Below are 11,208 nucleotides of genomic sequence, written 5' to 3' on the forward strand. Positions count from 1 at the left end.
ACTCAAATCAAATAAAATAAAATCCTGAATTAATTATTTTATTAATTATATTTAATTTATATTTATATAATTATAATGTAATTGATCAATGTTAAGAAACTTGATTGTTTAAACATTGTATTATTATCTTTAATAATATTTTCTTAGGATAATAGTAGAACGTTGCGATTTTTTTTAAATTTCCCTACTGTGCACTATAGTGGACAATCAGCAATTTGATAGAAAAGACAATTTCTCAATCAGACTGCTATATCGTACCTGTTTCTACGCAAATAACAATGCTTCACAGAACCAAATCTAGTCAAATAAAGGAAATCTTGAATTAATTATGCAGAAGGAATTAATTAATGCAATTAATCACAGTTAACGAACATAATTATTTAAACAATTGTATTACGATTTTTAATAATATTTTCTTAGAATAATAGTAGAACGTTGAGATTTTTTCTGAAATTTTCCTACTGTGCACCATAGAGGACAATTAGCAATTTGATAGAAAAGGCAATTTCTCAATCATACTGCTATATCTTACCTGTTTCTACGTAAATGACAATGCCTTACAGACTCAAATCAAATAAAATAAAATCGTGAATTAATTATTTTATTATTTATATTTAATTTATATTTATATAATTATAATGTAATTGATCAATGTTAAGAAACTTAATTGCTTAAACATTGTATTATTATCTTTAATAATATTTTCTTAGGATAATAGTAGAACGTTGCGATTTTTTTTTAATTTCTCTACTGTGCACTATAGCGGACAATCAGCAATTTGATAGAAAAGACAATTTCTCAATCAGACTGCTATATCGTACCTGTTTCTACGCAAATAACAATGCTTCACAGACCCAAATCTAGTCAAATAAAGGAAATCTTGTATTAATTATGCAGAAGGAATTAATTAATGCAATTAATCACAGTTAACGAACATAATTATTTAAACAATTTTATGATGATTTTTAATAATATTTTCTTAGAATAATAGTAGAACGTTGCGATTTTTTCTGAAATTTTCCTACTGTGCACCATAGAGGACAGTTAGCAATCTGATAGAAAAGACAATTTCTCAATCATACTACTATATCTTACCTGTTTCTACGTAAATGACAATGCCTTACAGACTCAAATCAAATAAAATAAAATCCTGAATTAATTATTTTATTAATTATATTTAATTTATATTTATATAATTATAATGTAATTGATCAATGTTAAGAAACTTAATTGTTTAAACATTGTATTATTATCTTTAATCATATTTTCTTAGGATAATAGTAGAACGTTGCGATTTTTTTTAAATTTCCCTACTGTGCACTATAGTGGACAATCAGCTGTTTCTGTTTCTACGCAAATAACAATGCTTCACAGACCCAAATCTAGTCAAATAAAGGAAATCTTGAATTAATTATGCAGAAGGAATTAATTAATGCAATTAATCACAGTTAACGAACATAATTATTTAAACAATTTTATGATGATTTTTAATATTATTTTCTTAGAATAATAGTAGAACGTTGCGATTTTTTCTGAAATTTTCCTACTGTGCACCATAGAGGACAGTTAGCAATCTGATAGAAAAGAAAATTTCTCAATCATACATCTATATCTTACCTGTTTCTACTTAAATAACCGTGCCTTACAGACCCAAATCAAATTTAATGAAATCAAATGCTGAATTAATCCTGCAGAAAGAGTAGAGTAGACTAAGGAAAATAGGGCGCATATGCTTTCGAATTGAAACCGCGACCAACAGACTCACGGTTTAAAGTTTTAAACTATCTGCCGATTACTGATATCGCATAATTTATAGCTCTCGTGAAACGTGAGGTTGGGTCTCGTAAAGTGCTTCCAGTTCTGACTCACAGCCAGAACAAGATTTTTGTCCAATCGAGAATGTCGATACAGACAGCAGCTTGCCAGACACGAGACTTGGACCTGGTCTGGCCTCGTATATAGGTAAGATCTTTCAAGATAACGACACAATAACTTCATGTCGGCAATTATACCTGAATATCGTAGTCACCAATGCTCGAAAAAAATGATAAAAAAATCATAACGAAGCCACTGCTGGACTTCCGATTTATCGAGCTTGTAGCTCACGAATTTACTTGCTCGAGCCATAATCCTGTAAACGATCTTGTTGTATCTTGACAATAAAATATTTCGCAAATCTGAACTTAGTGTCAGTTCGAGAAAGTAGAATCAGAAATATAATTTGAATGTTTGACCTAGAAAATATTTTTGCAAATATTATTTATTTATGTAGAGGTGGTTCATAAGTATGTAATTCAACAAATCATTTTTCTAATATTTTCTCAAAAATTTGATTAAATTCATATTCTAATTTTCAATCGCTTCTTAATTATTAATTCAATGCTCAATTCAATTCTTAACTCTTAATTGAATTTTAAACTCTTATTTCAAATCGCAATGCAATCAAAAATTATTTTCTCAATTGAGTTTTAAATCCACATCTTAATTCAATTGCCAAAAGAAATCTATTCTCAATTCTATTCTCATTCACTAACCAATTTTTAATTCTGAAATGAATTCTCAATTCCTAATCCATAACGCAATACTCATTTCTTAACTGAATTCGTAAATCCATTCTCATTTCGATCCTCAATTCAATTATTATATTAATTCTCAATTCAATTCGAAATTAGAGTCGAAAATATATTATGAATTTAAATCTCAATTCGGTACTTCATTCAATTCTCAAATCTCTTCTTAATTCTTTATTGACAACTTCATTCTCAATGAAATTCTTAATGCCCAAAGCGATTTTGATATCTCTACTCAATTGTAAATTTAATTCAAACTTCGTATCTCAATTCTTAATTAAATTTTTAACTTCTGATTCAATTCCCAGTTTAATTTTCAATTAAACTATCAATTCGAAATTTTTAATTAAATGCTCAGCTCAATTCTCAATGAAATTCTCAATTCTCAATTCACAACGCGATTCTGAATTACCAAACTCAATTTTCAACTCAATCATCAATAATTCTCAATTACATTCTACAATCTTAATAGAATTAACAAACTAATGCTCAAATAAATACTGAATTATAAATTAAATTTTTAATTTAAATCTCAATTAAATTCTCGATTTTCAGCAGGAAATTCTCAATTCAATTTATAAATCCCAATTCAATGCTTAATTCAATTCTCAATGCAATTCTCCTATACTAGTCAATTCTTAATGCCTAATTCTTAATGCAATTCTTAATTCTCAATGCAAATCTTAATTCTCAATTCACAACGCTAGACTCAATTATCAAATCAGTTTTCAATGTGTTATTAATTCTTAATTTGATTCTTAATTCACTTCTTAGTTTACTTCCGTATTTAATTCCCAATTTATTTCCTAATTAAATTCTTAATGAAATTTAAAATGTTTAATTCTCAAGACAATGCTCCATTCTTGATACAATTCTCAATTCACAACTTAATTTGAATCGCTATGATTTAATCCCAATGCCATTCTGAATTGAAAACTCAATTCTCAAACCATTGCTCTATTTTCATTGCTACTGAAATTTTGTTAATTTAATTCAATCCTGAATTCATTTTTCAATTTAATTCTGAATTTCATTCTCAATTTAATTCCTAATTCGATTCTCAAATCAATTTTCAATTTTGTATTCAAAACTTAATTCTCAATGTATTTATCAATTCACAGCGCGATTCTCAAGTCTCAACTTAATTTTCAATTTTAGTCTCAATTCAATTCTTAATTCCATTCTGAACTCTTAACACAATTCTCAGTTTAGTTCTCAATTCCTAATTAAATTTTAAACTCTTGACTCAATCCTCAATTTAGTTATCGATTCTACATTTTTCATTCAATTTTCAGTTCGATTCTGAAATAAATTCACTATTATCAATTTTTAAATGTCAATTTTCAATTCAATTTTGAACTAAATCAATTCATTTTTCAATTGACTTGTCAACTGAATTCCTAATGTAGATCTTAATTAATTTCCTAACTAAATTCTTAATGTAATGCTCAATTCTCAATTTGCAACTCAAATCTTAACTCAACACCAACTTCTCAAGTCAATTCTAAATTCCTTATTCAATTCTTAAGTACATCCTAAATTCGTCATGCAATTTAAAAATTTTAATGCACTTCTTAATTGAATTCTCAATTTATTTCTTACTGCATTTCTTCATACAATTCTTAATTTCATACTCAATTCTCAGTGCATTACTCCATTCTTGATGCAATTCTCAATTCACAACATAATTCTTAATTCTTAGTTCACACCTCAATTATCAAATCTCAATTCCCAATTCACTACTCAATTGTCAACTCAATGCTCAATTTCTAATGCAACTCTAATTTTTCAATTGAATTATTAATTCATTTTTTCACTTTTCTTCTTAATTAAATTTTCAATAGAATTCTCAATTCAATTCTAAATTCTAAATTCATTTATCAGTTCAATTCTCAATTTTTGACTCCATTCGCCACTCAGTTCTTAAGCCAATTTTTAACTGGATTATCAACCTAATTATCAGCTCAATTCTCTATTTGCAACTTAACCCTTGATGACATTCTTAAATTGGCAACACGATTATCATAACTCTACTGAATTTTTAATTTAAGTCTCACTTCGTATCTCAATGGTCAATTAGAAGTTAAATTCGTAATTCTATTCTCAGTTTAATTTTTCACTTAAATTCTCGATTTTTCCTTTTCAATGCAATTATTAGCTCAAATTTCCATTCCTAACACGATTCTCAATTCTTAAATCAATTTTCAATTCAATCCTTAATTCTGAATTAATGTCTAAACTCTTAAAAGAATTATAATTTTAGTTCTCAATGAAATTCTCCATTATAAATTATTAATTCAATTTCAGTTAAATATCAATTAAATTTTCAATTCTCGATTCCCAAATGCCAAATCTCAATTCAATTTTGAAGTCCCAATTCAATTATTAACTCAGTTCTCAATTCAATTTACATTCACTATTAAATTATTGATATTCAATTCTCAATTTTTAATGCACAATGCAATACTTAATTCCTAAACCAGTTTTGAATTCAATTCTATTTAAAATGTTCAATTTACAGATACAATCTTAATTTCTACTCAATCCTCAAATAATTGCTAAATTCGCAATGCAATTCTAAATTCTTAACCTAATGCTCGATTCTGAACTCAATGACCCATACCTAATGAAATTCTCAATTCAAAACTTAACTCTTAACGTAATGCACTAATCTCAATGCAATTCTCAATTCAAAACTCAATTCTCGACTCAATGCTTCATTCTCATGGCGATTAAAATTTCTTAATTCAATTCAATTCTAAATTCATGTTTTAATTTAATTCTGAATTTAATCTTAATTTTCTATTCACAACTTAATTCTCAATTCTCAATTGATTTTCACACTCTAAACTAACTCCCCAATTTAATTATCGATTATAAATTCTTAATTCGATTTTCAGTTCAATTCTGAAATAAACTTTCAATTCTTAACTGTCAATTTTCAATTCAATTAAATGATTTTTCCATTAACTTTTCAATTTGCTTTTTAATTTATTTCTTAATTTACTTTTAAAATCAACTATTAATTCATTACTTAATTTTAAACACAATGTTCCATTCCTAATGCAATTCCCAATTCTCAATTCAAAAATCAATGATCAAATCTTAATTTTAAATTCACAATTGAATTCTCAATTCAATAGTCAATTCTTAATGCCATTCTAATTCCTAATTGTATTTTCAATTGAATTATCAATTCAGTTCCCCCTATTCCTCTTAATTAAATTTTCAATACAATTCTCAATTTAATTCTATATTATTAATTCACTTATCAGTTCAATTCTCAATTTTCGACTGTATTCTTAATTTTTCAGTCAATTATCAACACAATTCTTAACAAAATTCTCTATTCCCATACTAATTCTCTACTGAATTCGCTACTCAATTGTAAATTCTCAATACATAGCTCAATTCTTAATTCTTAACTCAATACTCCAATCTCAATGCAATTTTTAATTATTCATTCAGTTCGAAATTCTCAGTCGTAGACAATTTATTATATTATGTCTTCAAAACTGTGATAATAAGCCCTTTTAATGTTAGGTACTAAAAATTGTTGCTGCTTACTCTACGTATATATCCTTTGAAATTAACGTGCAAAAAAGAGAACACTGGACAAGAGCGTGTCAGACGTTCGAGCCACGAGCCACGAACCGACACGAGTCATGAGCATTTTCACGCGCACTCTTACTCTGTTAAACTAACATAACATATCGCAAATACACTTGTCAAGTTGACCAAGCCAGGTGTCATTTTTACTGAGCGCCCCCTGGAATTATTTTATTTTTCATTTAGAAAATCGTTCCTTCAACTTTTTTCATTCTATTTAAAGTAGAAATTTGTTCCGTTATAAATAATGACTTTCTCAATCCTCCTCCTCTTCCTCATTCTCCCCCACCTCTTTTTCATCTTCTTCTCCTGATCCATCTTCTTATTTTCCTCCTTTTTCTTCTCCTCCCCCTTCTTTTCTCCTTCTCCTCTTCCCCTCCTTCTTCTTCTTCCTTCTGCTTCACCACCATCTTTCCCATCTCCTCCTCATTCTTCCTCTACTTGTTTCCTTCTTCTGCTTCTTCTGCTTTTTCTCCTTCTTCGTCCCTTACTTCTTGCCCACCTTCTCCTTCTCCTTCTTATTTCTTTTCTTCTGCTTCTCCTTTTTCTTCTTCTCCTACCCGTTCCCCTTTTTCTTTTTCTTCTCCACTCCTCCTCCTCCTTCTTTTTCTTCTTCTTTCTCTCCTTTTTCTTATCCTCCGTCTGCTTTTCCTCCTCCTACTTTATTCTTCTCCTGCTCCTTATTCTTATTCTCCTCCTTTTTCTGCTTTTTCTACTCCTCCTTCTTCTTCTTTTCTCCCTTCTCCTCTCCTCGTCCTGTCTTTCTATCTTCTTCTCCCTCCTCCTCCTTCTCTTCCTCCTTCCACTTCTCCTCGTCATTCTCCTTCTCATATTCTTCTTTTGCTGCTTCTTCTTTTTCTCCTCCTTCTTCTCCTTTTTCTCCTCCTACTTTTTCTTTTACTTTTTCTCCTCCTCCTTCTTTTTTTCCTCCTTCTCTCCGTAACCTTCTTCTTCTTTCTCCTTTACCTCCACTTTTACCACCTCCTCCTCCTCCTTCTACTTCTTTCCTTCTTCTGCTCCTTCTCCTTCTTCTTAGTCCCTTTCTTCTCCTCCTTCTTCACCTACCCCTTCCCCTATTCCTTTTTCTTCTTCTCCTCCTTCTTCTCCCTTTTCTTTTTCTTCCTCCTCACCTCCTTTTTTTCTCCTTCTCTTCCTCCTCATTCTCCTCATCCTTCTCATCTTCTTCTTCTCCTGATCCTCCTTCTTCTCCCTTTTCTCCTTCTCCTTTTTTTCTCCAAGTACTTTCCTTCTACTCCTTCTTCTTCCTACTCCTTCACCTTAACCTTTACCACTTCCTCCTCCTTCTTTTTCTCGTATTTTTTCTTTTCTTTCTTCTGCTTCTCCTTCTTTTCCTCCTGCTCCTTTTCCTTCTTATTTTTTCCCTCCTCCTAATTCACCTCCTCCTTCTCATCTTCTTCTTCTACTCCTGCTTCTGTTTCTTCTCCTTCCTTTTCTCCTCCCATCTTTCAAATTAATATTTTTTGGAGGAAAATTATTCTGTTTTGTTTAAATTCAACTAATACTTGAAAATTAACATTTTTGTTGAAAATTCATCTTTTTCGGTTACATTTATTTTTTTATTTTAAATTTTATTATTTTGTTGAGAATTAAATTATTTTTTTTATTTTTTATTTAAAATAAAATTTCTTTTAATTCTAATATCAATTAAAACATTTTTGGCAGACATTATGGCTTTAAAATTGAACAGTTTGCTTAAAAATTTTTTTTTCTTGATTCGAAAATTTTTGTTTATAAAAATTGTTCTATTTTTTTCAACTCGTTTTTCTTTGTGGAAATAAAATTATTTGGTTGAAAGTTCAACTAATAGACTCAAATAAATTTTCGTTGAGAATTCGCCTCTTTGGCTAATAATTAAACTGTTTGGGAGAAATTTGATCATTTTGGTTTAAAAGCTCAACAATGTTGTTCGAAATTTGTTTCCTTCTGACTGGAAAATCTTTTTGGGTAAAAAATTAAATATTTTGTTAAAAAATTTGTTTTTTGTTTGGTGTAAAAATTTATTTCTTTTGGTTTAATACCAATCTTCTTTATTTAAAATAAAAATATTTTTTGACTGAAATATCAATTGTTACATTTTTCGTAAAGAATTTATATTTTCTTGGATTAAAAATGTGACTATTTTCTTGCAAAATCTTTTTTTTTTCGAATATTAATCTTCTTGGTTGACAATTCATCTTTTTGGTAGAAAATTCATCAGTTTTGTCGAAAATGCATTGTTTTTACTTAAAAATTTAGCCTGTGGTCGATATAGATAAAAAATAATTCGCATCTGCGTAGAAAACTTTGAATTCCATATTTTTCAATTATAATAAATTTATATTTATTTTATAATCATCATATCATAAATAAGAGTGACAACCGAACCCCGCTTTGCTTTGATAAAAGGGCGCCAGCAAGAAAACCAACTCTGGGTTGATCGAACTGCCCTAGATTTAAACGACTTCCCATTATCAAACAATGGAACTGCACTACAAGCACTTTTGAGTACACGTTCAGATTCTAGATTCACTGGATTTAGAATCGAGGAGCAATAACACTTTCCTTCTACAAGAATTTTGCAACTATCAGTAGCACGAGAACAATACAAAGCCTTTTATCTGTAGCTCTGCGACTTGTCAAGGAGGGCTCAAAATAGAAATAATACATTAGATTAGTATTTTGGCACATTTTATTTCATTATTAAATGGATTAAATTTGTTTTTTAGGGATATTTTAACATAATCATAAAGAAATCTAAAAATTTCCATTATTTTCAAAGTCCTTATGCCCTTATTGGAATTCAATAAATTCACGGAATTCTTAGAATTAGTGGAATTCAAGGAATTCATGAAATTAAAGAAATTCACGGAATTCATGAAATTAAAGAAATTCATGACATTTGTGGTATTCACAGAATTTATGGAACTCACGGAATACATAGAATTCACGAATTCACGAATTCAAAGCATTCATTAGAATCACGGAATTCGCGGAATTCATTAAATTTAAGGAAATCGTGGAATTAGAGGAACTCACGAAATCTATTAAATTCATGAAATGCGCGGAATAAATGGAATGCAAGGAATTCACGAAATTCATGGAATTTATGAAATTGAAGAAACGCATTGAATTTATTCAATTAAAGGAATTCGTAGAATTCTATTAGTTCACTAAAATCTCAGAATTCACTAAATGTTCGAAATTGACGGAATGCGTCAAATTTATGGAATTCACGGAATTCACGAAATTTATTGAATTCATATAATTCAAGGAATTCATTGAATTTATGTAATTCTTGAAACTCCATGTATTTCATACATTTAGTGAATTCCGTAATTTCATTAAATTTCATTAACTTATTGAATTTTCTGAATTCCTTAAATTTGATAAATCCTATGAATTCTACTATTTACTTGAATCTTGTGATTTCGTTAAATTTTGTGAATTCCAGGAATTTCGTGAATTACTTCAAATCCACCAATTCCACGCTTACCATCAATTCCACGTATTCCATAAATTCCATAAATTCCGTGAATTTCTTGATTTCCGTAAATTGTTCCGTTAATTCTGTAAGTTCCGTGAATTCCATGTATTTCTTGAATTTAGTGAATTCTGTAAATTTTGTGAATTCTCCGGATTCCATGAATTCTGTGAATTCTGTCAATGCCTCAAATTCCTTTAATTCCATAAATTCCATGAATTCCTTGAATTCCATGAAATCTAATAATTCCGGGTGTTATATTAATTCCTTTAAGTGCTTGAATTCCGTAATTTGTGTGAATTCCTTGAAGTCCCTGAATTTCCTCAATTCCATGTATTCCTTGAATTTCATTAAATCTAAGGATTCCGGGTGTTATATGAATTCAGTTAATTCCCTGAATTCCTTAATTTGTGTGAATTCCCTAAATTCTCTGAATTCCTCAAATTCCATGAATTCCATGAAATCTAAGAATTCCGGGTGTTATATAAATTCATTTAAGTCCTTGAATTCCGTAATTTGTGTGAATTCTTGGAACTCCCTGAATTTCTTAAATTCCATGAATTCCTTGAATTTCATTAAATCTAAGAATTCCGAGTGTTATATGAATTCATTTAATTCCCTGAATTCCGTAATTTGTGACAATTCCCTAAATTCTCTGAATTCCTCAAATTCCATGAATTCCTTAAATTCCATGAAATCTAAGAATTCCGGGTGTTATATTAATTCCTTTAAGTCCTTGAATTCCGTAATTTGTGTGAATTCCTGGAACTCCTTGAATTTCTTAAATTCCATGAATTCCTTGAATTTCATTAAATCTAAGGATTCCGGGTGTTATATGAATTCATTTAATTCCCTAAATTCCGTAATTTGTGTGAATTCTTGGAACTCCCTGAATTTCTTAAATTCCATGAATTCCTTGAATTTTATTAAATCTAAGAATTCCGAGTGTTATATGAATTCATTTAATTCCCTGAATTCCGTAATTTGTGTGAATTCCCTAAATTCTCTGAATTCCTCAAATTCCATGAATTCCATAAAATCTAAGAGTTCCGGGTGTTATATAAATTCCTTTAAGTCCTTGAATTCCGTAATTTGTGTGAATTCTTAGAACTCCCTGAATTTCTTAAATACCATGAATTCCTTGAATTTCATTAAATCTAAGAATTCCGGGTGTTGTATGAATTCATTTAATTCCTTGAATTCCATAATTTGTGTGAATTTCCTAAATTCTCTGAATTCCTCAAATTCCATGAATTCCTTAAATTCCATGAAATCTAAGAATTCCGGGTGTTATATTAATTCCTTTAAGTGCTTGAATTCCGTAATTTGTGTGAATTCCTTGAAGTCCCTGAATTTCCTCAATTCCATGTATTCCTTGAATTTCATTAAATCTAAGGATTCCGGGTGTTATATGAATTCAATTAATTCACTGAATTCCGTAATTTGTGTGAATTCCCTAAATTCTCTGAATTCCTCAAATTCCATGAATTCCTTGAATTCCATGAGTTTCTTGAATTTCACGAATATACGCATTTCTTTCTCTCTCTC

At 29.3% G+C, this 11,208-nt stretch overlaps 1 protein-coding gene across 1 annotated transcript; it reads right to left on the bottom strand.

The window, feature by feature from the left end:
- Window positions 1-6,891: 6,891 nt before the first annotated feature.
- Window positions 6,892-7,642, bottom strand: LOC117183049 (protein MNN4-like). Its single transcript, XM_033376202.1, has 4 exons — window positions 7,577-7,642; window positions 7,469-7,534; window positions 7,241-7,397; window positions 6,892-7,046 (listed from the first exon to the last, which is right to left on the bottom strand). The coding sequence occupies exons 1-4, from the start codon at window positions 7,640-7,642 to the stop codon at window positions 6,892-6,894; spliced, it is 444 nt and encodes a 147-aa protein (XP_033232093.1).
- Window positions 7,643-11,208: the final 3,566 nt, after the last annotated feature.

The sequence above is a fragment of the Belonocnema kinseyi genome, chromosome 2, assembly GCF_010883055.1.
Source record: "Belonocnema kinseyi isolate 2016_QV_RU_SX_M_011 chromosome 2, B_treatae_v1, whole genome shotgun sequence".
In the NCBI taxonomy this organism is placed as follows: domain Eukaryota; kingdom Metazoa; phylum Arthropoda; class Insecta; order Hymenoptera; family Cynipidae; genus Belonocnema; species Belonocnema kinseyi.

Coding starts and splice junctions, on each gene's coding strand:
- LOC117183049 (XM_033376202.1), bottom strand. CDS start 7,642: ATGGGAGGAGAAAAGGAAGGAGAAGAAACAGAAGCAGGAGTAGAAGAA. Junction 7,398..7,468: donor AAAAGAAGGAGGAGGAAGTG/GTAAAGGTTAAG, acceptor AAAAAGGAGAAG/GAGAAAAGGGAGAAGAAGGA. Junction 7,047..7,240: donor AGGAATAGGGGAAGGGGTAG/GTGAAGAAGGAG, acceptor AAAAAGGAGAAG/AAGGAGGAGAAAAAGAAGAA.